Source organism: Pogona vitticeps, chromosome 4, assembly GCF_051106095.1.
Source record: "Pogona vitticeps strain Pit_001003342236 chromosome 4, PviZW2.1, whole genome shotgun sequence".
Classification (NCBI taxonomy): Eukaryota; Metazoa; Chordata; class Lepidosauria; order Squamata; family Agamidae; genus Pogona; species Pogona vitticeps.
Genome location: NC_135786.1, coordinates 77,652,048 through 77,679,133, shown reverse-complemented (window position 1 = coordinate 77,679,133; position 27,086 = coordinate 77,652,048). Strand labels below are relative to the sequence as shown.

The following is a 27,086-nucleotide window of genomic DNA, read 5'->3' as shown; positions in this document are numbered from 1 at the left end:
TCCTCTCGTTTTGATTACCCACCTCCTTTTTTGGTCTTTGGAGGAGCGATATACAATGAGAAGCTTAGACCCAAAATATTTGCAGCAATTCATTTTTCGCAGTCGTTTCCTGGTGGGTGGAATTATTTTGGTGTTTGACATTAGAATTCAGAGAGGGTGTGTGCAGGCATATATAGAATACTTGGTTCAGGGGACACCAGTGGAATAAAAATGGCCGTAGTGACTCATAGGTTTGACTCAGTCCAGTCGCTTCCTTTGGTCAGTATTCGCTGGCTGCTTGAATCACCTTGTGAAGATAATGGGTGTCTGAAGTCACAATTTCACCACAATTTAATTACTGCTTCTTTGTTTACTATGCATAGTACAGAAATCCAGGATCTAGGCAGTTGCACAGTTCAGTCCTTATACCTTCATCGTTTACTGAACAAAAGGCTTTCTGGCAGTGGAATAAAACCCTGAACTTGGCAGGATGCCTCTGAAAGATCTTTGTAGTGGCTTCCTTCCCCCTCCCCCAAAGATAATGTAGATTGATTATGATACTCTAAAACACATTTTGGAGGCTGATGTTTATGGTGACCTTGAACGATGCAGCACTTTTCTTTCTGAAGGGTATATTTGTTATGCATGCTTATGGAAATCAGGTCTTTCACTAATTAAATATTTAATTTAGTCATTGGTATGAATAAAATTAATTATGGTCAATATTTAAAGAGCAAATAAATTATCCCTTTAAACTGACAGATGGAGATAAAGAAAGTATTGTTTGGTCAGTGTGTCAGTGCCGACTTTAAACGTGAAGTATGGGAGTGAACAGTCCTTTCCTTCAATCTGTGGAAAGCTTGCCACAGGAGCCACATCAAAAATAAAATAATTCATTACATTTAGGAACTACAGCATCAGTTTCAAAGCAAAGTAGGTTCTAATTTTTTAAAAGTAATAACAATGCAGAACCACAGTCACAATGAAACAGTAGGAAAAAGCAATAGATGGTATCTTCAAATGCAGCAGTAGGATAACCACAGTGACTTAAAAGACGAAAATATCTTTTTAAAGAAAACTGGAAAAAGCCTGAGAGACTAAAAGAGAGCCTCCATTTGATAAAGGATATGCGAGTGGAGAGTATTCCTAAAGCTTGGCAACCACTAAAAAGTTTCTTCATGTCACTATCCACTGTACCTCAGATGGTGGCAGTACTTGGAAAAGCACCTCAGCTGGAGATACTAATGCAAACACACAGCTGTGGGAGGAGACTGTCTTATAAATGGGAGTTTGTTTGTTTGTTTGTTTGTTTGTTTGTTTGTTTGATTGATTGATTTATATCCTGCCCATCTGGCCTATAAAACCACTCTAGGCGGCAGGGGTGTTCCAGGGGTGACTGGATGAGATGGGTAATCTAGTTTGGGGTGGGTGATATGTGGCATATGGGTGGCATGCCGCCCTCTTGGCTGCCCTAACACTACCAAAAAGTGGTCTGTGGGGTTTTTTTGGCAGAAGATCATGGATCAAATCTTTAGTGGCTGACAAAGTCCCCTGGTGTGCTTGGGGACAGGAGAGATTCTGTCATGGTTTGAGAACTTCTTGCACCCTTAGTGCTCTGAATTCCCAGGACCCTTTTCCTGGGGGAAGGAAGAGTTTTTTCCCCCCAGTTAAATGCATTTTTCATTATAACAACCTTTATAGTACATAACTGCTGCATTTTAAAACATCCAAAAAAGCAAACCCTCCCCCTTGGAAGTGTGGACCTTTGTCTAGTGGCAAATCTGATAAGTCATCCTCGGTCTTGCTGAAATTGCCTACCCCAGGCTAGTCTGATTTCAGTCTGAATTTTGGTTTTGTTATAGGAGAACCACTGCTTAGGTTTCCTGGATGGGTTATCATTGCTAAGAACTGGAGGTGAGGAGAGGGATCAGGACCATTGAGCGTGACATCCCTCCAGACCACCTTTATGGAACAGGACTTGAAGGCACTGTTTAATAGTAGTATTTACTTATTCCTGGAGGTGAAGGCGTTACTGGGGAATTCCTAGGAGAGTTGCCTCAGATCTAGGCTCAGTTGCTTTGTTTTACTCAAATACTATCTTTGACATAAGTTGAAGGAATTGCTTTTGGTGTCCCCTTGGGGCCTTTAGTTCTTCACCTGATTTTAAAAAGTGAAATGTGTCAAAGGTTTTGCACAATTTAGTAAATATTTTTCCTTCTTCAAAAATCTCCAGACTGTTCTCAGAATCTGTTCTGAGGCATCAGCTCACATTTCACACAAGCCGCATGAAACAGAAACTCTGTGAATAACATTGACTATCTTCCAGCAATAATACAGCTGTTGAAAGAGCTTAGTCACCCCGGCAGTGGATGCTGCTCTGAAAGGAAATGTGTGCACGCAGTAACCTGACATTTGACGATCTAGGACCAGGAAACAAAATAGAAGGGGTCGGAGCACAGGAGAGAGAATAGGAGAGAAAGATGCCTCTTATTTTAAGGCTAGTAGAAGAAAGCTCATTCTGAAACAGCTCATTGGTTTCCAGTTGTGTCGATACATATATATTTATTTAAAAAATTTCCAAGCCATCGATGGCAATATTGTGCACTATCTTCATCAGAGAAGGCAAGATATCAACTAAAACAAAGCTAACTTTAAATATCTAAAGATACGATCAAAACCAACTGGGTAAACATTCAGACCAAACTCAGGCAGTTTAACATTGAAGAGCCACCACCACCACCCTGGCCAGTATTATATAAGGGCAACCTGGCAAGTCTATTCAGTTTGCAAAGCAGAGGCTTCCAGCAAGCACTAAAAGTAACACCACTATCCCTGTTAATGGAATGTGTCTCAGGTTTTACCAAGAGAGCCTCAATAAATAATTCCAATAATTATCTTTTAAAGGGGGGGGGCTAATGTATGGATGCTGTACATAAAGGCTAAGCAAGCCCTAAAGCCAAATGTCATTGTCCCTGCCAGTAGTAGTTGCCCATTAATCAAAGTAGCAAGTAGTCCAGATGGTTAGCACCTGAGAGAGAGCTTGGAATTAGCACTCATTAACTAGAGCAGGGGTGTCCAACCTTTCACCTTCCCTGGGCCACATTAGAAGATGAAAATTTGGTTTGGGCCGCACATACATTTGGTTTGGGCCGCATGGGGGGGCAGCCCTAGCCTTCCTCCGCAGCCCCGCTTCATGCGCGCTTACCGGCAGCTGCGATCTCAGACAGCAGGGGCTGCCAGCTTCGACTCCGGCGGCTTTATGGGGCTGGGAGGGGGTCCACCTATTGACGGGGATGGCGCAATACAGCCACGCAGCCCCCCTGTCCCCTCCCCTCCCACTCCTTCCTTCCCTCTCTCCCCCTCTACTGTTGTGACATGCCCCGGCCACATTCCGGCCGCAAGCACCGGCAGTGTAACTTGAAACTTTGGAATTTCTTTAAAAATAAAAAATCGCACTGGGCCGCATTATGAGCTGACCTCCAAAGAAGATACAACTTTGTTGACGTGTAACTCAAATTTAGAGCTTTAGATTTGGCAATTAAACATGGCTAGTGTCCAAAAATGTAGCATATCTATATCAAGGGTCTTTATTCTTTTGTAACATAAAACGAAAATCAATGGGTGTTTATTTCACAGACTAGTGATATGTATGTGCTTGCATTTTGGTATTTGTGAATGTCTCAATTAAACTTGTCTGACCCCACATGAATGCTCTGTGAAGTGTTTTGTAGGGAGTTGCTGAAGTTCCCAAGCTGAGGAGCTCTAATTGCTACAGAACAGGCATGTAAACCCTTGCAGTCATCATTTCCCTTCCATCACTTGTACATTTCCCCCTCTAGGGTGCGGGGACTGAAGAAGAGGCCTTGGTACAGCTGCATGATAATGAAATATAGTTCCTTTCCCTTGCTTTGAGCCCTTTGCATCACCAAAGTGTTACCATGTCTCCATATATAAGAACTACAGTGGTGCCTCACTAGACGATGATAATCTGTTCCACTGAAATAGCTGTTTAGCGAAATCATTGTCTAGCAAAAAGCATTTCCCCATTGAATGCATTGAAACCTGTTTAATGTGTTCCAATGGGGAAGAAACGTCGTTGTCTAGAGACGATCGGCCATAGGAAAGCCCCTTTGCGAACCTCCGATCATCTGTTTAAATCGCTGTCTTGCGAAGCTTAGGTCCCGAAAACACCTGTTTTGCAAGCGCAGAGGGAGCTGTCAAAATCGTCGTCTAGCGGAAATTGGTTTGCGAAGCAGGGACCAAACATTGTCCAGCGAAATTCCCCTCATAGGAATCACTGTTTTGCGAATCGCTATAGCGATCGCAAAAAGCCAATGTCTAGCGAAAAACTGTTATGCGGGGTAACTGTCTAGCGAGGCACCACTGTAAAGAGAAGCTTTGCAGTAAAAAAAAATCAATCTGAAATCTAGTTTGAGCTATTAAAAGTATTATGATCCAGTAACTATATGATGGTCGCAATCTCTTGCTTGCAATTGTCTAACTTAAGGATGTGATTCTCATCTAGAATGAGGTTACTCATCTTTGGCCAGACTCTCCCTCCCTCCCATCCCACCCCCACCACTCTAACTGCAGCAGTTCTGTCTGTGTTTTCAGCCTAAACAACCCTTTGAAGCAAAATGGCTTATGAGGTAAAATTAAAAAAAAATGCTGTAAAATGTAAACTAATTTAAGCTTAAGCCCAATTCCTAGTATCAATTTATATAGACTCGTTGAATCAGTTGGATTTGTGTAATTGTTGACTTCCCTTTAGGACTGATTTAACAGTTGTAATCCTGTTGCACACCTTTATGCTGCACAACTCTGATTCCATCATCAGCCTTGGTTGTTCTGTGGGGAATCAAACACTCCCTCAACCCCCTTACCATTCCATGCATCTATAGGGATTCCTTTCATCCTGAGGACACATTTGGGAGTGGCAGAATGGAGGAGGGAGCTTCTTAATACTCCAAAAATGCTGGTGCCCGTTCTTGTAGCAGTGTTGATAGGCATTAAAAGAGTTCCCTCTGGAACCAGGGCATGTGTGTGGATAGGAAGCTTTTAATTCCCTCCCAACTGCCATGGCTGATGACATCATCACAGTTGTGTGATGTCAGGTTGCACAGTAGTCTTCTAGCCAATTGATATGTTCTAGTGCAGACTAGGAATTAGACTTAGGCTGAAAGCAGCAGCATACAATATCTGAATCTTCCACAGTTGTTGGTTTCAAGCAAAAGGGGTTGATATGACCCACATTGATTTAGGGAGTGACATATCTGTATCATAATTCAATATGGGGAAAGCGATGGGATTGTATGTCACAGCTTTAAAAACATGTTTGAGGAAGATGGAGTTGTTCTTCAGTTGCATTTAGGAATTTTGCCCAAAGAAAGGGGAACTGTCAATTTACTACCAGTGCTGCCCCTTTTAAGCTTTGCAGAAAGTGCATATGGCTCTCTTGACTGCAGATCACATTTTTGGTTATATTTTTAGCTCTTATGTTGTAGCCTTTTTAAAAGGATTCACAGAGTATTGTAAGCTTAAACTGTTTAACCACATAAATACACAAATGATCATGTTTAGTATAGAAGCATGTGTTTCATATCTTCATCTGGGACATGAAGATTGCATGTATTGGGAGGGGTGGGAAGAGCAGTTGGGGACCAACACAAAAAAGAAACACCTCCCTCTATGCATTATAAATAGCAGGTCTGAACCACAAAGTCCTTCCACGCCTTTTCCCAGCACTCTGGATGAGCGTCCCTCCACGTAATTCCAATAAAATTATAACTTTGAAACCAGTTATAGAGGTGTAGGCCAGCAGAGCTTCAAAGAAGTTGTCTGTCTTAATTCAGCTGGAAGTGAGGAGTATAGGTTGTGCGCTGTAGGGGTCTATTGTCTTTGGCAGCTTTTGACATTGACATCTGGGACTAAAATCTCAGTAAATTGTTGCTTCTTATGTGCAGAACGTCTCTAATAATGTGCAACAGTATTGGACTTGAAGATGGAATACACTGATGCCAGAAGAAGCCGTGTTTGCAGTTTTTGCCCCCAAACTACCAGCTGTAATTTTAAGCCAGGCATGGGCATTCATAAGCATGAAATGTGCAGTTCAGGAGTCATGTCAAATCAATCAGTCAGTCTAAAGAATTAAAGAGGTGCTGGTGTATCCTGGATGTAGGTACCAAGGTTGAATTTCCATTTAATGGTGAAGAAATGACCAAAGACTTTATTTCTCACTTAGCAGTAGTGACACGACTAAATCTGCTGTTTCCATGGATGACAAAAGATTATGAGCCCTTCAAGTGTAATTTGTTAGTTTGGCTTCTGCAACAAAAATACTTGATTCAGGACACCATTTGGAAGAAATACAATACTGTAGAAACCTAGGGTTGGGAATTTCACGTGTAGAACTGGGAAATAGTGAAATCATAGTCTTGCAATAACAGTTGGAATGAAAATTGTCAGGACCAACTTCTTAAAAGGAATGATTTAGTATGCAACAAAAAATTAAAATGTCTTTGGGAATGTTATTTGTACAATGTTGTGTATTCTTCATTCTACTTCATGGCTTGCAATTGTGGATTTTTAACACAGTCATGCATAAAAAATGTGTTGAGATGTGGTTTTATCACAGATGTTAAGAGGTAGTGATGGTGGGGGGTTGTTTCAAGAAGATGACCAGTAAAGTAGTAGTAAGAGAATGAATAAAGACCTGAGAAATCATAAAATATATAATATACCAAAATCTAGCATATTGCGGCCAGTTAGTGGGAAACAAAAAGTACAGTTGGTCATTTGTGGCAAAATAAATGGGAAAAGAAGTGTAGGAGGACAAGAACATTTTAACTATAAAAATTTGGAGACTGGTTTGGATATAACACATTATAATTGTACAAAGCTGCTGCATCCAAAATCAGAATAGGCAGTAGGAGTGGAATGGGAAGGAGGAGAAGGAGAGTGAAGAATAGTGTAGTATTAAGGAAAAAGAGCTCCCTAAATTAATTGAATGAAGTAGCTTTTAAAAGAATTCATTCCAGAACTTTGAAAAACTTGTGCTTGGTCCCCCCCCCCACACACACCAGCAAGTAATCTTTATGTATGCACAAGTTTCTAAATCAATGAATACAACAGGCTGTGTAGTACATCAGTTGTCTTCAGATGCTTGTACTGCTTTTCAGACTTTGCACAGTTTTTTCTGTAACTGATTTGATGTTTTATTCTTACAGAAGAAAATGCAGAGGTTACACTCGATGTGTCTTTGGCATACCGTGACGATATGACCAGTCCATGGGAAGAAATGGCACAGGCAGTGGAGACAAGGAAGCTCAAATGTACTTTTGGAGCTCTAAAAGTAAGTTTCTTTTGGTTCTCATGAGATATAGTCAAGTTTTGATTCATCTTTGCCCCAATGATTACATAATGTTATGCATCTTTTGAACATACCATACTTGGTTTTGGTGGTTAATTATATCTGTAGAACATCCACAGCACCTGCTTGAGAAGATAATTTTGAATTTGACAGTAGAAGGAGTCAAGGAAACATAGCCATGTCGTCCCTTGAGGTCAGGATACATTTTTGAGTCTGTAACTCAAGCAATGTATCTTGTGCATCCAGAATCCTAAAATAATAGCCAAGAAGACACATATCTGAAACTTGGTTCTTCTGTTTTAACCCATAAGTGGGGAAAAGTTATCTTGTTACATCTATTCTCAAGTGTATAACTTGGCATAGAACTGTTGTAGAAGCAGCAAAAGTTTCATGCTAACATTGTAGTTGTGAGACCACAACCATCTAATGTCCTAGACTCATTCTGGAGTGCCTGTGGATTTTCAATATATTGTCAACAGATTGCCAACACTGTGTCTCAAATCCTGTTGCTTTATTACGCAGGCGGGACAAATCCTCTCTCTTCCAGTTAGCAATTGAAGAGTTGCTGTTATGATTCCCAGGGGCATATGGCTTGGTGTGTCAGCTGGAGCCATTTGACTTTAGTCTACATAATAAAGCAACAGGATTTTCTCTTTGATGAATTGCAGTTATGTTTTCCCTTAATTGTTGTACCAACTCGACAAAAGTATAAAAGTGTTCCTTTATGCAAAGCATCGACTATCAAGGGAAAAATATTAAATAAATGTGTCTTGTGTAGTTCCTATGTTTTATGCTTTCTATGGCAGAGAGAATTATTTGTTATTTAGTTTAGTTTAGGTAGAAGGATAAGGATAGAGGAGAAGAAAATCTGTCATACTGGAAAAATGTAAATTTTGTTATGTGCACTTTAAATTTGTTGTTAATTGCATCTTTCTTTTCCCTGGTGGTTCCAACAGATTCCAGAGCATGAAGGCAGGTTCTATGATTGTGATGTACTTCCATTCATGGAGATTGGAACTGTTGCTCACAAATTCTACCTTGTCAACATTCGTCTCCCTGTGAACGAAAAGAAAGGCATCAATGTGGGAATTGGCGAAATAAAAGATCTCCGTCTTGTGGTAACTATACATTCATTAATTCATTTTGTGTCTGCTGATTTCTTTCTCTGTGGAAAACGCAGCTAAATCCAAGTGTCCAAAACTAGTTTCATAGGGAATGTTAGTTACAAAATTGCAATCTTTTAACTTGTAATTCCCAGAGTGTATAATTAATAATGTTAATTGTTCTAATGACAGTAGATTCCATCAGAAGGAAGAGGTAAAGTTGTAAATGGGGTTTGCTTTAGTAAATTAGCATGCCAATCATCATGTAGTAATCCAGCTTAGGCAAAAAATGCATTTAAGCGTGCAGTCTAAACTGACCAGGAAGGCCAAGGGCTTGTGGCAAAAATGGGTCAGCAGAAGCTGCTGGATCCAAATCCATCTGAGTCTATAAATCTGAACGTTACTTAGGACTTGCCTTGTCCTGTCCAAAATTTGTGCCCTATTGGCTGGGTCCCTGGGCTGGAAGATGTTTGGATCTGGAGTAACATGGCTCTTACCTCTTGCTCTTCCCCTGTTTTGGCTCTTCTTCTGGCAAACATTAGCCAGCAGAGCTGTTCTGTCAGATTTCTGGAAAATTTCTGCTGGCAGAAGACAGTTAGAGGCCTCTGGCTACTCCTTCACTCGTAGTCAGTGCATCTGTGAGTTACAGTTGCATTGCCCATCGGTTCTCCATGGTATCTTAACCTCTTATTATATGCAAGGATGGAAACTGTGGGAACAGTTCGTAGAGGTAGCAGACATATGGAATTGTCAGGGATACTTTGTTATGCTTATTGACCCTATCCCCATTAAAATTGGCTTTTATGGGAGCTAAGCCATAGGTTATTGTAAGAAAGAAGTAAACAAAAACAAAGTTATTTAATTATTTAAAATATATTTACCTTACCTATCTCCTTAAAAAGGACCCAAAACAGCCAACATCTTTAGAAGATAGTACTTAAAAGCTAAAAACAGTAAGTGTGCAAATATTAAAAAGAATCAAAGAAATACCATACTAAAAGTGGAAAACAAAATTAACACCAAGAAAAGATACAAAGCAACGAGGCACAACACTCCATTTAAAAAACCCCTCCAGAGAGCCTAGTCACTAAGGAAAGCCTGTCTAAAGAGAAAGATCTTTGTCTGCTTGCAGCAAACGAGACTGCCCTCCTGTGGGAGGGAGTTCCAGAGTCTGGGAGCAGCAACAGAAAAGAGCCTCTCTTGTTTTCCTGTAGGGAAACCTGTGAAGGTGGTGGGACTGAGAAAAATGCTTCCCCCGATTATATTAACACTTAAGCAACTCATAAAGAGAAATATGGTTTGAGATAACTTGGACCCAAGTCATTTAGGGCTTTATAAGTTAAAACCAGCACTTTGAATTGTGCTGAGAACCAGCTCAACAGTCAATGGAGCTGCTGTAACAAGAAGGTTATGTGATCCCTGTTGAATCATGTTTGTTCACTGAACAAAAATAATCATGTTACAAACATCAGAATCTTCATTTGTATTCTACAAAGAGTTTCTAAATGTAATCTTTTAAAAAATAAATAAATAAATACAATAGTAATAGATATGCATGGCCAGTCACAGGCAGCGCTGAATAAATCCCTGCTCTGCCTCCTTGTCTGAGTGGGCAGCTGCTGGAGGAGGCAGAGAAGGAAAGTCCATGCTCCTGCCAGGAATGGAAGATCACACAACAGGAAGGGAATGTGCAATGTGCACCTGCTGGTGAGGGGGAGGCAGGGAATGTGCAGCACTTGTGCCCATCTCTATTTGAGAAGTAACATCAAGCTCCATGTTTATTTATTTCTGTTTTCTTAAAATGCAGTTAGGGAGAAATGCAATTCTTACTTTGATCTCTATAGAAATTGTTACCAGTGTCATCAGTATGGAAACCTGTCTTCTCTGCCTAGAGATCTCCTACTTTGGTTTGGGCTGTAAATATTTTGAAAGCTCTAGCCATGTCTATATAACATGCCTTTCCATCTGTCTCTGCAGTTAAATCAGTCAACACTGACTAATCTGGTTGCTTCATTTCTTTGAGGGAAGCAGTTGTGACCAGTGCATTAATGTGTTGAAAAGGGTGGCTATACTGTATAGTGTAGTTAAAAGACCTTTTAATATTGCTTATCGCTTCAGACTTTTAGATAGACCTGTGTTTGGTTCATTTCTGAATTTAAAAATGTGTTGTTGATATATTAAGAACTTCCTTTATCTACTGCAGTTTGTTTCCCCATATGATGCCCCTACTAACCCAATATAGTTGTTCCAGCCTGTTGTTGTGTGGTGATTTTGGAAAACAGTTCTGATATTGACAAAGTAGAGAAATGTAATATGACCACCTGCTGTCACTTCCAGGGTATCCATCAAAATGGAGGCTTTACAAAGGTGTGGTTTGCAATGAAAACCTTCCTTACACCCAGTATTTTCATTATAATGATTTGGTACTGGAGACGGATCACAATGATGTCACGGCCACCGGTTCTCCTGGAAAAGTAAGCGAAGATAATCTAAGCTTTTAAAATTTTTATTTATTTATTTATTGTAGTTTGGAAAAAGGATGACATTCAGGTATGGTAGAATGCAGTGACTGCTTTTCCATTGGTTTATATTATCTTATATTGGCAATTTGTGCTGATCGTAGTAAGATATCTTAAACCTGGGTAAAATAACTGCCTGTTTAGTTAAGTCATACTTTACCTGTATAAAATTCATTCTGAAATTTGATATGAGCACATTAAGCCTATAACATTCACATTCAAGGCTTTCTAGTGCAAGAGTGAAACATTTTGTGGCCTCCAAATATAGTTGGACTTCCACCATTACCAACCAGTATGGCTAATGGTAAAGCCAAATGATGGGTTCTATACTCCAAAATAATCTGGAAGACTACAGGACCCCAACTATTGCCCCTAAAGCATTCTAGACATTCTTGTATGATGGGCCCTTGCAGACCATCCCATTTATATAAAGTTTTCAGTGCAGTAGACCTAAAACTGCTTCAGACAGGCTAGGGCAGTAGTTTCCTTTTAAGGTAGACCTGAGAGGCTAATCTTTGCTTGCTTGCTTGCTTGCTTGCTTGCTTGCTTGCTTGCTTGCTTGCTTGCTTGCTTGCTTGCTTGCTTGCTTGCTTGCTTGGGGCATGGGATAAACAGGGTGCAAATTAACATAAACATCTTAGAATACTCATCATCTGTTACATTTCATAGGTACATATGTTCCAGGTAAAACTTAGTTATGATATATATTCTATTCCTAGATTGATAATAGGCTTTCTATTATCAAATATTAATTCAGTAAAACCAATGAAATCTTATTTAGCCATCGATATCTTGACAGCTGCAAAAATTATCTTTGCTAAACATTGGAAAGTCCAGAGAATCCATCACAAGATGAGTTAATAGCAAAAATTCTGGACACGGCGGAAATGGATAAATTATCAGAATGGTTAGATTTGATAAGAAAGACAAACCATGAGGACTGTTGGCATAAATTTTATGACTGGCTCAGAAATAGAGTAGCTAATCTTAAAATCAGCTTTGCATAACATTTTGGAGAAAGCTTCATGAAAATGATCCCAAATGCCAGCTATTATTTCAGTTTGACCGTGATGATGCCTTATTCCCTGAATGTCACATGAGTGTCCTGAGTTTTTGTGGTCATCTTTTCTGTGAAATGAAAAAAGAGGTTAGAAAATTTTACTACTTTTCCAGAGTTATCTTTGCTCTTGGGATCTCCATGACCTTCATAAACATCCCAGTAGAATGGTTTTCAATTGGATTTGATTGGACGTGGATGCTGCTTTTTGGAGACATTCGTCAAGGCATCTTCTATGCGATGCTTCTGTCCTTTTGGATCATCTTCTGTGGAGAGCATATGATGGTAGGGGTTTTGTACCATTTGTAGCCATTATGTATGAAGGTTGCTGTTTTTCCCCCTCTCTAAGAACCTATTTTATTAGCTGTTAGGGTGGGACATACTGTGTGCTTTCATCTGCCTGTGACCCTCTAGCAGTTGGGTTACAACTCCTATCATGCCTCGTCACAGACCATGCTGGTTTTTTAAATGGCTGATGGGAACTGGAGTCCAACAATGTCTGGAGGTCCATCCTGTTATAAAAGAAAGGCAGGCAGGCTCCAAAGCACTATCTGTCATGGGACCTCATGCTTATAGATGACGTTAGATTTGAAGGAAGGAAGGCTATTCTCATATGTTCAGGAAAGGGGTGGCCAACTTTAGCAGGCTGGTTGGCCATATGTTGCCCATTACCACCAGCCACCAGTCACACCAGGTGAAGAAATGCTTGCAAAGTGTTGCTTAAATGTGAAAAACTCTGAGCTGAAAGCATCCAGGCACCCATGTCCAGTTTTGATTTCCTGGGTAGAAAGAGGATTAAGAGCTTGTTGGAATTTGTCTAGTTTTATGCAAAAATTGGCACTTGTAAAACCCAGTTTTGAGCCCCCAAACTTTTTTTCAGAGTAGATGGATGTGAGGGGTTCTCAGGAGGCTGCCTTGGGGTGGGGGAGATGCCCAAGGATGACACTTTTACCCAACCCTGGTTTAGGAACACAACTGCAATGAAATGATCTCCACTATGAGGCTTTTGGAACATCATGAAATATAGTGGCCTGTGGCTGATACAGAAACTTTCAAACGTATTCCTAATGGAAAGTACGGCATTTTTAGGGGATTGTTCTTGGAAGAAAGCGCTTCCATACAGATTTTATCAGATTTAGTTATTTACTGAATACTTGTGTTTTGCTTTTATTTTCTAGACTGAATTGTTTTCAGATGTTAAAGAAACTAACACTGGATTTGAATTTAATTTTGAAGTAAAGCATGAGCCGCCTTTATCTGCTCCAGGAGCGCTTCTCATCCCTCTTGACCTTAGTGGGTTGCCCCTAAATGAGAAATAATTTTCAACATACAAATTGCTAATATGCCCCCTCTAAAACATGAGGAAAATGAAGTTGGTCTTCATTTTAAGATGAATCCTTTTAAGATTCCAACTAGCCTTCCTTAGAAACTGGAAATGTTTTGTAATTTCTAGTTTGTTTGTTTTTAAAGGTTATTTCAGACCTAAAAATTGCATTTAAATGCCCTAGGTCACCCTTTAGCCACCCTTGAAGTAAAATATAGTTCTTTCTTCCTGCTTAATTGACATGTGCTTCATTGTACAGGTGAAATAATTCCTCTTGTAATGTATTTGCTAATAATCCTTTCAAATGCCATCTTCTTTGTAATTTTTAGGATCAAAACGAACGAAATCGCTTCTCGGCATACTGGAAACAAGTAGGACCAATTGCAGTGGGCTCTTTCTGCCTCTTTGTCTTTGACATGTGTGAGAGGTAATGAAAGAGAGTTTGGGGTTTCTAATAATAATCATGTGTTTAGTTCTGCTTGGATTTTTTTCTGTTAAAAAAATTATATTTACAAGAAGACAAACTATGGCAGCACTGTGATCTCACCTACCAAATTATTTGTGCAGAGGGGATGGAACCTGAACCCAGTAGCTCTGTTTCATAATGTTGCTTGCCTTTCATGAGCATAATCCAGCGCTGGTGATGTTTCATCCCCTTAGGCAAAGCAAAAGCAACTTGTCCTGCTTATATACCATCCCATAGTGCTTAAAGCACTCTTCAGGCAGTTTATAGTTTAATTATGCAGACTACGCATTGCTCCCCCCACACCCATGAGCTGGTCACTCAATTTATCAATCTCAGAAGAATGGAAGGCTGAATCAAATGCAAGCTGGGTATCTGGGCCTGTTAAGATCAAATTCAGGTTGTGAGCAGAGGCTTGACTATAGTACTGCAGTTTAACCACTATGCCACAAGGCTTCTCAGTGAGCTCCTAAAATCTGCCAGTAGACAGTACACAAAGCGTTGACTACTACTGAAACTAGTGAGATCCTGCCTATAGAGCCCTTCCAGTCACCTATAATTTTGTAATAAGGTGGCCAACTGGTGGATGTGATGCTATCACACTATAGCCTGAATCCCGTTGCTTAGTATAGTAAATTGCACTCGATGAGGCCCATTGAATCAATGGGAATTTGGCGAGTCAACTCCTCCATAAGCTCCATTGATTCAAACACGTCTAGTTGCGATTTACTTCAGCAAAATAAACTGCAGTTAGAGTAGGCCCGTTTGAATCAGTAGAACTGATTTGGTGAGTCTGTTCTTCTGTAAGTTCTACTGATTCAAATGGGCCTACCTGTTTAAATCAATGGAGCTTATGGAAGACTTGACTCACCAAATTCCCATTGATTCAGTGGGCCTCATCGAGTGCAATTTACTATACTAAGCAACAAGGTGGGCCTACTCTAGTGCGATTTGCTATGCCAAGCAACATGATATTGAGCTTTTTGTGTTTTACTTGCTTTGTACTTGCAGCTGGCAATGTGGAGCAAAGGCAGGAAAGCACTGGATGGGATCATGGCACATGATGCATGTTGTTACTGTACATCATGGGAGAGAGGAATCAAATACGACACATGGATGCTATGTTTGGTTGCTTCCTGGTTTCTCTCACTTACAGTCCCTCCACAAGTCTCCATACATAACAAAAAATGAACATGGGCAAGGATCCATCCGTTTCCTTCTGCTGCATTGGTACTGGAAGGGAGACAGTTCCTTTCTCCCTCTTCCACAGTTCTCTGTGCATCCTCAGTATTAATATAAATTTATAGGCTGCTTTTTGAGCCAAGGTGTTCCCACAGCACTGTGCATGTTGAAATATATAAAATAAATGCTTAAGTAACACAGAAACAACCAAACATGTTCACATTCTTGGCATTGTATAGTGACATAAAACTATTTTTTAAACTATAGTTTAGATAGGTTTTAAATGGCTTCTTTGTGTTATGTTTAGCAAGATACTCTCAAATCTCACTCTAATGGCTCTTTTAAATTACAAGGGAAAATGTAGTTTGATGCTATCCTTTTGCTGTTTATGATTTGCTCTGCCAATTTCCTTCTACTTTCAGAGGAATACAATTAAAAAATCCATTCTACAGTATCTGGACTACAGATGTTGGCACAGAGCTGGCTGTATCCTTTGTTTTTCACTTTAATGAGGCCATTGATTTGTTCTTAATGGTGGGGCAAGAGGAAAGACACCTTGAAGCCACAACTGCTTTTTCTTCAGGACTCTCTGAACCTGCTGTACAACCTTTTAACTCAAGGAAGGTGACACTACTAAATTGATAAAGCTTTTGATTTACATATGGTGGAGCATCATACATACTCTGTGTTCTCCACAATCTCACCTTCTTATGCAGATGTTATCACCACAGAAAACAAGGACTTGGTTTGATCGGGCGGTTGCTATAAGGTTTATTCTTATAAATTACCGCACATTTTATTTGTTAAATTGTGAAAATAACAATGAATGTTGAATGCTACTGCATTGCCTGTAGTCTAAACCCAGAATAGATAGACTCTCAGATATGTGCATCCAGTAGTGCTATTTTTTTTCCCCCTGGAACCTCCAGGTCCATCAAACAGACCAAAGTGTAAAACAGTAGCTCAGAAGGACAGGCGTATGGTGAGAAGTAATGATCATGCCATCCCTAATCATTCACCCAGCCCATGAACTTGTTTTTAATACCAGGACCGCGGCTGCTGCCTTTGTATACCAAAATTCAGGATTCTACCACCACCAGTACTTTTCCTTATTACAGCATCGTTCGGAGAGTTCTTGCAGTTGTTAAGCAGATGGGATTTTGCTAATCCGTTGAAACTACGTGTTGGTGTACTAATAGATCCCAACTTACCTGTTGCTTGCCCTAGGTATAATTGTCATCTTTTGTACACATTCTCTGTGCCTTTAGAGCAGAGCTGGGAAATCTTTAGCCATTTGGTCTCTTACTGTATGGGCTGTGAAGGCCAAGCTATCTGGATCTGTTGGGAGTTCCAGGCCAGAACATTTTGAAAGCCAGTAGTTCTCCATCCCTGCTTTTGAACAAGGCAGCATATTTACCAGAGGATGGCTTATATACATTTGCCACCCTGGCATAGATGTGTTTCTGCAGAATTTCAGTTGAACCAGCTTGTTCTTTAAATCACACATGTTGCTCTTTTATCTTGAGTTCTTTGTATAAAGTTGAGTTAGCATTAGTTCTACTTGTTGTTGTTGTTTAGTCGTTAAGTCCTGTCCAACTCTTTGTGACCCCATGGACCAGAGCACGCCAGGCCCTCCTGTCTTCCACTGCTTCCAGGAGTTTGGTCAAATTCATGTTGGTAGCTTCCATGACACTGTCCAGCCATCTCGTCCTCTGTCGTCCCCTTCCCCTCTTGCCTTCAGTCTTTCCCAACATCAGGGTCTTTTCCAGGGAGTCTTCTCATGAGATGGCCAAAGCATTGGAGCCTCCAGTTCTACTTGTGGTGCATTCTAAACCTCTGATGATCCTTTCCTAAGCTAGAAACAGCTTCCTGACATTTTTGTGCATACCAGTGGAACAGAGGTGACCATCCACCTGACAACCTTAGTTTATTCTGTCGTTTCTCAGTATTTGCTCAATATTAAAGACATATCAAGAACCTAGCTGGCTGGATAGCTCAGTGGTTTAGGTATATGATTACAGAGCTGGAGCCCCACTGTGCCTTCAGGGAGAAGAACTGGTCTGTGTGGCCTTGGGCAAGTTGCACAGTCTCCCAGGGCATCCCCGGAAGAAGAGAATGGTAAACCATTTCTACGTATTCTCTACCTAGAAGAGTCATCATGCTACGTACAGGATCATTTTGATGGCACACAAGTAAGAACCTAAAGGTCTGGGGAAGACTCAAAAAAGGGCCCTTTTTATGCTTCTGTAGTCTTACTGCCGATGTCTTACAAACAGAAGATTTCCCCCTGAGATCCTAATTAAATATAGAAGTGTATTTTGGTAATAGAGCAATCTGTTCCTATCATTCTCTTTGTGTATGCCCGATAAATACACCCTTAACTTCACTTCTCAGATGGCATTTATTATTGTTGCTGGAATCTGCCTCTGTCTCTACTTCTTGTTCCTGTGTTTTATGGTGTTTCAAGTATTCAGAAACATCAGTGGCAAACAATCCAGCCTCCCAGCAATGAGCAAAGCTCGTAGGCTTCATTATGAGGTAAGCGTGGGGAATATGTGTTTGTGGAAATGTTTTAAAAGAATGCTAATTTTCATTGGTATTGCCTACCAGTAAATGAAAATTAATTTTGTTCTTCAATTATTCTAAAAGCTATTTTATAACATAGTCTTGAGAAGAGGAGGTATGTTGTGACAAATAATATATATATTATACAGGCTTATTTTGAAATGTCCAAGAGATATGTAAAATGTCCAGTGCAACTTAGGTCTGGTGCAGAAGTGGTGAACACATAGTCAGTGATAAGGAGTTGTGGGAACCATAGTCTAAAATATCTGAAGGGCCAAAGGTCCACCATCTGTGGTCTAGTAGATAACTAACTAAATCTTTATCCGCACCTTCATTCATTTCAATAGAGGTGGAGCTCCAGATGGGAATCTGTTTGAAATGCAGGGTGGCCTCTGTTGAAGCTCAAGAGGGAGTTCACACATAAAGAGCATGTAATTTGAAGCTTCATTCAGGATGTGAGGTGTACTTCTTCTGGTACTTCTGGTAATATGACATACCTGAAAGAGCATACTATATAAATGTATTTTATGCACCCAGGGGTCTACCTCAGTCTGTGGAGCAAAAAGTGAAAACCAAGAATTTTTGGAGATATCAGAGGCTTTCTTAGAACTTTCAGTAGGAGACCGGTTGCCCAGCACAGATATATCCAGTCTTTCCTTGAGTGAGTCAGCCTCTTAAGTGCACTGAAAGATCAGGCCTTTTCCCAGTTAGCCTGATTGTTAAGGAGATTTGCCCTAGACAATCCCTGTTAGGTAAGGGTAAATACGGCTGTGACCATTTATACGTTGGTTGCATTTGTATACAAGTCACAAAATGAGTTTGAGAAGGAGAAACTTGGCTTTCACAGAACTGAGTATGGAAAGTCATAAAATACTGCCATAAAGATCTAGCACTAATGCCTCTTTTTCGGAAGCAGATACAAACCAGGGGCTGAAATGAAAAGCACCGGTTTCTGAGACAACCCTACAAAAGATGATTTCTGAGACAACCCTACAAAAGATGATAGATGCTGAAGGAGGATGAGATACTAGATAGTGTTGGCTAGAGATTCAAAACCCTTCTCTTTCTCTCTCTCTCTCTCTCTCTCTCTCTCTCTCACACACACACACACACACACACACACACACACACACACACACACTTCTCTGTCTTATTCTTACACGCAAAAGCATATTGCTTATATGGATATTGCTTCTTAGCACAAACTATACTTTTGGAAACTGCAAATGGGAGTTTTATCAGAAGTCACTTTTTGTTTGTTTGTTTGTTTTTTGTCATCATCTCGATATCCCTATCACAGGATGTCTAGTTTGAAATAACTAGGAGAGTTTCTTTTGCTTATTTCCACTAGCCCTCCCCTTACTTGTTTTCTTTTTCTCTTTTTAGGGATTGATTTTTAGATTCAAGTTTTTGATGTTGATCACATTGGCGTGTGCTGGTATGACAGTCGTATTTTTCATTGTCAGTCAGGTGAGTATTCAAGCAATGACGCTAAGGGGAGTTTTTGCCACTGTCTTCAGACTTGTTGGAGAAGCTTACTTGTAATTTGGGTGAGGAAAGAGCATCTGAATCCCCACCCCCACCCTGGACTGTTGGGATCAACAGAAAGTGTCATTATTTAAAATATTAGCATACATCCATCTTCAGCCCATAATTAACGTTTGCTCAGATTGCTGTGCTCATCTTCAGATCATTATAGATGTAAGAGCAACTAGTAAAGCCATACACAGAATTGAGGAAAAGAAATACAGAATGCATGAGTTCCATATATCTGATGTTGGGATTTTTTTGTTTTCTTAGCTTCTTAATGTATTCTATCTTCAGTGCTTCATTATATTTACTCCTTCTGAATAGGTGACAGAAGGACATTGGAAATGGGGCGAATTCACCGTTCAAGTGAACAGTGCCTTTTTCACAGGAATTTATGGGATGTGGAATCTTTATGTCTTTGCTCTGATGTTCCTGTATGCGCCTTCACACAAAAACTATGGTGAAGATCAATCAAATGGTGAGATGAGATTTGGTATGGCTGTGATTTGCTTGGGGCTCAGTCCCCAGTAATTAAGTGATTGCAGAAAATATTTATTTATTTATTTATTTATTTATTTATTTATTTATTTATTTATTTATTTATTTATTTATTTATTTATTTATTCGATTTTTTCACCCCGCCCCTCTAGACAACGTCTACTCGGGGCGGCTTACATCAGTGACCGGTCTTGTTTCCATTGTGGTCATGTAGTGGTGTAGCCCATCTGTATTACTCAAACAGTTTGTACTGGGCTGGAACAAATGTGTAAAAGTCAACCATTCAGATTGTGCATTTACTTCTGTGACAACCTTACTCAACATGGCACCCTCATTCTAGGCTAGACTAGGCAGTATTGTCAGTGCTTGGGGATGATAGACAGAGTTGTTGTCCAGCATGCATAGAATGCACGAGATTAGGAAAGGTTGTTGTGTCACATGGGTCAGGAGTTTAGGAGCATCTTCAGTTCACTAGATCCTGCCAGAGTGCACAAATTGCCTTGGAAAGTGAACAAACTCTTTAAAAAATAGTACTGTTTTCCAGGGATGGGGACTTGGGTCATAGGATTCAATTTCAAGTCGGAGTTAAGTTGCACCAGTGACTTGTCTTAGACTCAACTCAGTTTTTACTTTAACTGACTCAGACGTGACATGTGACCACCCACCCCTCACTTTTTTCTGGGGGGAAAAACTTATTTTTAACAGGTACTTGGACTCAGGATATGGCACCACAGACACGCCAACATCCCTGCTGTTTTCTAAAACCCTCAGAATGTCTCTGTGATTATGTTGGCACCAAAAGTTATCCTTTCATTTTAAAATGCAGCTTTGTATTTTCAGGTGATTTGGGAGTAAACAGCGGTGAAGAACTTCAGCTCACTACCACAATCACCCATGTGGATGGTCCAACAGAAGTTTACAAACTGGCTCGCAAGGAAGCCCAGGAGTAACTGCTAAAGCACTACAGACTCAAACTGTGGATAGGAGTTGTGAATGATGATGGTCCTTTCTTGCAAGGATAGGTCTGTTGTCATCCCCAGAATATCCAGCACTGACTGTGCATTTTCACAGAAAGAGAGCAGTCTAGAAAAAACAGATGGAAATGCTCATTGCTAATGGTGTATCTTTCTTTGGGGAGGGGCTTGCATAAGATCTGAACTCATTTCATGACACTCCTGGTTTTGTCTTGAGTATTAACTCCAGAAGAGAGAGAGGGAGAGAGAATTAGAGAAAGGATAGGTACCCATTTCCATGTATGACCTCTGGGTCAGTCTCTCATTTTTAGCACATTTGCTGCTCCTGCTGCTATGGATATTCTTGAGAAACAAGTCTAAATACTTCACATGCTTCCTAAGTCAAGGTTTTATTCCATAGTCCTAATGTCTACATTTAGAACATTTTTTTTTGTTTTTTACGTGGCAAGTAGCCAGTTCAATTAATATTTACATAGTTAAGTAAACATAATGATTACTTCTTTTCTAGTCTAGTGTAACACTGCTTTTTGTAAACTTTTGGTACAAAAAGGGCATTTCAGCTTTAAAGTTGAACTGTATGTATGTATGTGTGTGAGTGTGTGTCCTGAACACTAACAAGTCTTTCTGATATTAAATATCTTTTTATATACTCTGAGGAATCCTGCGTATCTGTTTTATTCATCATCTGTGGGACCTGTGTGTGTGGTTCATAATCTTTTTCTCTTTTGAAATAAATCTTCCCCACTTAAAAAGCAAACAAACAAAAACAGCTGTGAATAAAATACACCCATATTGTGGCTTTTCCTGACCTCCTTTTGTCAGGAACCAAGATGCAGCTGTGTTTCAAGCTATCCTCTGGTAGAAATCATGATGACCATTGTAAAGAGAATGCTGACATCTGCTGGGAACCAGATGCACTTCATGGGGCTGTCACTGACACAGTTGCAAGTATGCATCAGCCGAAAATGAGTAGCATACAGTCTTTAAGACCATTGTTCTTGAACATAGGCTCTCCATGCAGACAGTAGACTGGCTTGGATTTCTGCAGATGTGTCCTTGGCTTTGCCCAAGAAATGCAGTCCCCTCTGTTTACGTGGAGCAGAATTTCATGGAATAAACAGCAATCTATTTCTCAGCAAAACAAAAGGTTGAATTTAGGTCTCTCACTTAGGTTAAAAGTCCAATTATAGCCAAATTGATAATCATACCTTGTGGTTGGATGAAGTCAGGAGGGTTTGCAAAGTTTTGTTTATATTTGCCATCAAGATATTTCCAACTGATCCTTTGAATTGACCTAAAATCCTGCTCCCATTAACAGCCATGATAACTTTTTGCAGCCTAAAGGCCACCTTAAATTTTTTGTAGCTGTGTTTTTTTCTAATGAGTTTTGTCCCCTCGTGATAATGTTCAGCATCTTAAAAAGCAGAGACATCACCTTACCGACAAAGGTCCGCACAGTCAAAGCTATGGTTTTTCTTGTAGTGATGTATGGAAATGAGAGCTGGACCATAAAGCTGATCACCGAAGAATTGATGCTTTTGAATTGTGGTGCTGGAGGAGACTCTTGAGAGTCCCCTGGACTGCAAGGAAACAAACCTATCCATTTTGAAGGAAATCAATCCTGAGTGCTCACTAGAAGGACAGATCCTGAAGCTGAGGCTCCAATACTTTGGCCATCTCATGAGAAGAGAAATCTCCCTCGAAAAGACCCTGATGTTGGGAAAGCATGAAGGCAAGAGGAGAAGGGGACGACAGAGGATGAGATGGCTGGACAGTGTCATCAAAGCTACCAACATGAATTTGACCCAACTCCGGGAGGCAGTGGAAGACAGGAGGGCCTGGCGTGCTCTGGTCCATGGGGTCATGAAGAGTCGGACATGACTTAACAACTAAACAAGTAATGTTCAGACATGTACAAGGTTTCAGCCTCCATTTTGGAATTTCAGTTTAAACTATACAACCAGAGTTTAGCTTTAACATCTGGCCTTTATGATTTCGGGTACTTTTTTGTTTCTTTCTCACACATCTCCTAGCTCTGTCATCCCTACACAGGTGAAGACTCCTGCAGGATGTGAAAGCTAGCCTGTTTTTGCATTACTACTAATAAAGTATCACCAACCTTGTTTGGTGGTTGTTGTTTTCCATGAGGACCACACAGATTGTTTTTGTTTTGTTGAATTCTCAACTGTATCATTCTAGAGTCCCAGTTTTATGTGGTGTTTTATATATGCCTCCTTTCAACTGTGAAGAGCAGTTTTGGCTTGATTAGCAGAAGCTGCAAAAAATCAGAATAACATTACCTGTTCATGGGATTTAATATGCATGCAGTTGTTCCAGGTAATGGTCATTATGGGTACTGAGCTCAGTGGGGATCATAGGTCATGATACAGCACTTGGAAAAGTTATTTTTTTGACCAGTGGCTGTTCTGGCTGTGGGATTCTGTGAAGTGTCCAAAAGTACTAATTTTTCCAGGGTTAGCTGTGAAGAAAAAAAAGTTTAAAATCATGTTATGCAAAACAAATACATTAAAGAGATTATGTATAGTCACCAGAGGCATCTATGCATAGAAATAGCTTTAAGTAATTATTCAACACAAAATTCTCATGTTCGCCCATAAGAATAAAACATAATCCAAAAGATGCAGATAAACAATGCCTTTGTTAAAATCAGCTATAAATGTGCAAAACATGCACGTTTTTGATTTGGGTACAATTCTTTCTCAAACTAGGGAAGGGCAAAAGACACTGAACTCCAAATATTTGGCTGTGTGTTTCAAACCAAGAAGAACTCCAGTCAAACTTAGTCCCAGATCGGAAAGACGGAGCCATGGATATTTCACCTGACGGTAGATAGTTGGCATCATTATTGTTAAATCACTGTAGACAAAACGTTGCAGTATGCAGGGTTCTTAATAGTCATTCCACTTTCCAGGATATATTACTACTAGGAGGTTCTTCCTTTTTCTGAAGTGTCTGTAGAGCCACTCCTGCCATATATGAGTTATGTCCTTTTGTCTACATAAGTGGTACTCCACCAGAACATTAGAAATTAAGAGAAAGCTTTTAGCTGAAAGCAGATTACAGGGTGATGATGCAGAAGTAAGGAACATGTTTTTAGGGTTTCGCAGCTATATACATGGTTTGCTCTTTACAGGACACTGCTGGAGTTGCCAGGTTACAACCACCACCACCACCACCTATGACATTAGATTTCTTGCTTAAACCAGAACTGCAGCCACAATATCTCCTACTCTTTGAACATCCCTTCTGATTGCTTTGTTCTTGCTTGTGTTTTTTAATGAGCCTTGAGTTATGTTCTGGTAGTGGGTGGCAAAAGAGGAGCAAGTGAAAGAGCCAATGGAAAAAGAGGACCAGAACCTGCAGCAGTTTTCAAGTTGTAACCCAGCAACTTCTTAGGGAAAAAAAGAGGCAATACTACCTTGAAAATATCTGGTCCCACTGAATTTTGAAAGCTAGAATCAGTGTTGCTTAATAGATGGGAAACAATCCAAGAACACCAGTGGTTTTTAGGCAGGGGCAGGGCTAGAAAATAATCATAGCTTGAAATGGAGGACCATTGGCAATCAAGAGTTCACAATACTGGGCTGGATGCACCAGTGTTCTGGCTCGGCTTTCTATTAGGGGAACAAAAAAAGTTTATTGATAAACACTGTGCAGTTTTTGTTAAAAGGATATTCTTAATCAGGGGGGAAAAACGGTTCAAAGAAAGCTCTTTTAAAATGTGGGTGTTTAGCTCCTGCAGTGAATGACTAATAGTCTTCCAATACTACAAATCTGTTATGCAAATCTATGAGAATTTATCCTAGCTCTGGTCTTCATCCACTGCAACAATATCCTTGGTTTTTGGAACTCAGGATTACCATTCAAAAAACAGAATACAGCTTATTGCTCTTCAAGATATGTAAAATCCAGCCCCCGCCCCCGTGATACAAACTGACGACCACTAGAGTTTACTATTGTATAACTGTCTGCAGTGGGGAAGGGAAGCCACTGGTGTCTTAATCAGATTGCCTTTTGGTTACGTGTAACAAGGTGGAACTGTGTGGAAAAAAAACCAGCAATCTGACTCTAAAGGGAGAGTATATCGATACGTGCATGTGTACATCAAAAGGGTAGAAGTTGCCTGCAGCCTGTTGTCAACGAGTGGAAACAATTTCTGTTCCAAAGAGGCGAGAGAGAGACTTGCAGTCACCATGGTTATGGACTCCCATTCTCAGGAGAGAACACTACCAAGCACATTAATTTGCATTGATCGTGACCAGACTTTTCAGAGCCCACAGTTTCCTTAAGCCAGCTGATCAGAGTTGCTTTCAGCTACTGCCAAAAGAGGAGCAGGAGATGCACAAGCTGAAGATAGGGGTCCCTTGACTGGATGGCAGGTTTTGAGGTTTATTTAACCGGTAGCACATTGGTGCACCACCAGTCTAAGCCCAGTTGCATTTAGTTCTACCCTAAGGGCTCTGGAATTTCCTTGTAAGAACTGCAATCAGCTGTTTGCATGCACAGGAACAACTAAAGAAAAATATCAAAGAAGTGTTGTTAAAGATCGCTTTTCACTGTTGCATCTCCATCTAAAGTCTCTCTTGTTGTCCATGCTATACCATATGCTCTTCATTCCTGGTTAATGACTGGGATCTTCATTGGAGCTGTTAGGAATGAATGTGGCTGATAGTTTCCCACATTAGTGGTCTGGGCAAGATGTCTTGATTGCCCCCTTTAAGTGAAAAACAAAGGAAGAAGTGACTGCTTTCAGTTCAATTCCACCTTATATAAATATAGGTCACTGTATAAGAACAGCAGGATCTTAATTCCATATTTATGCTAAAAGATAACTTAATGCTGTTTGCAAACAGGCGAATTGCATTGCTGTGCAGGTAGTGAAAATGAGAGTACAAGGGGGGAACATGTAACGTTCCAGAAGATAATGTTGGCCTGCAATTCCCACCATATCTAATGATGAGAAATGATGGGAGTTGTAGTCCAATGACATCTGGAGCAGGTAAAGTAGGCAATTCTCCCAATTAGGCAGAGTAGGCAGCCTCTGCCCAATAAAACAGATCCCTACAGTCTGCATCTCAATGAATCTGGTGATAAATCTCATCTGCTCAAATAGTTCTGAACTGCACCGCTGGCATAAACAGCCTTCTAACTGAGATAAGTCCCTCATGACATCTGCCTCCTGTTCTTGTTCCAATATTAGCTGCGGATTGCCTCTGACTAGCATGTTGCCTTTGATGAACTGACTTTCAGCTGCTGGGGCTTCGTGACATTTAGAGATGAACTAGGAAATATATTCCAACACAGTAGGTGGGAGCCTATTTGCCTATGTTGTTACACGGTTCATTTATTTTTGATTTTAATATATATATATATATATAGAATATAAAATTCTATATATTCTGCATATGCCTGCATCTCTGTATTCAAATCTTTACTAGGATGTTATTTAAAATCAATGCCTCCTTATTTGAAACCAAGTACAATTTAGAAAGCTACTTTTCCACCATATGTATGATTATAGCACTCTGGTAAACCACCAAGAATAATAAAGGAGTTGCTAGACACAGATTCCTGAGGGCTCACACTGCCTGACAACTATTTGTAACTATTTGTTTGTTTGTTCAATTTATATACAGCCCATCTGGCCGGGGGACTCTCTAGGTGGTTCACAACACACACACACACACACACACACACACACACACACACAAATCGTAAATTACAACTCAAATGTAATAAAATACAAGAATACCAGATAATATAAAATACATTCTAAAATGCATAAACATTTTGAATGGCAGTAATCAATAACATTATCAGCTGTTAGTTTCAGTTTCAGTGGATGACCTCATTTGATAAGCATTCTGGATTACCAAATTTTAAGTTGTTTCTTTAAAATCCCCAGTGAACGGACCAGGCAAAGAGCAAGTGGCAATTGATTCTATAGCCAAGAAGCAATTGCTGAGAAGGCCCAATTTTTGTTTTCACTATCTGTGTCAGTATCCTGAGCCATCCTGCCTGGAGTGCACAGGTAGGATGGGCAGTGCCAATTGGGAATAGGCATTCCGTTAGGTATCAAGGTCCCAAACCATGTAGGGTTTTGTAAGGTAAAAACATCACGTTGAAATGGGACTGAAATGGACAGGTAACCAGTGTAAGGCAGCCAGAGTCAGGAAAATACAGGTGGACCAGACCACAGACACTATCTGGATGCCCATTGACAGTGCGGGGTCCAGTAGGACACCCAAACTGTGCACCTTATCCTTCATGGACAGAGTAACCACTCCAAAGGAAAGGGAGGGAGCCAATCTACAGAGAGCAGGAACACCCATTCCAAGGAACTCCATCTTGTCGAGGTTCAACCTCAGTCTGTAGTCCCCCATCCACCCTAGCTCAGCAGCCAGACAGAAGGATGGAAGGAGAAATAGAATTGGGTATCACCCATGTATTAGTGACACAAAAGTCAAATCTATGAGATTTGAGCTGAGTCTCTTTGCAGCCT

General features: G+C 40.3%; 1 protein-coding gene across 1 annotated transcript in view; it reads left to right on the top strand.

Moving 5' to 3' along the window:
* The window catches only part of WLS (Wnt ligand secretion mediator), a 40,970-nt gene extending 19,748 nt beyond the window's left edge, over nt 1-21,222 (top strand). The window contains exons 3-12 of the mRNA XM_072997796.2: nt 7,206-7,330; nt 8,305-8,466; nt 10,789-10,925; nt 12,144-12,312; nt 13,681-13,778; nt 15,419-15,482; nt 17,391-17,534; nt 18,948-19,031; nt 19,416-19,569; nt 20,430-21,222. Of these exons, the coding sequence (XP_072853897.1) occupies nt 7,206-7,330; nt 8,305-8,466; nt 10,789-10,925; nt 12,144-12,312; nt 13,681-13,778; nt 15,419-15,482; nt 17,391-17,534; nt 18,948-19,031; nt 19,416-19,569; nt 20,430-20,539 (1,247 nt within the window). The 3' untranslated portion in view covers nt 20,540-21,222. The remainder of the gene's footprint in view (nt 1-7,205; nt 7,331-8,304; nt 8,467-10,788; nt 10,926-12,143; nt 12,313-13,680; nt 13,779-15,418; nt 15,483-17,390; nt 17,535-18,947; nt 19,032-19,415; nt 19,570-20,429) is intronic.
* Nucleotides 21,223-27,086: the final 5,864 nt, after the last annotated feature.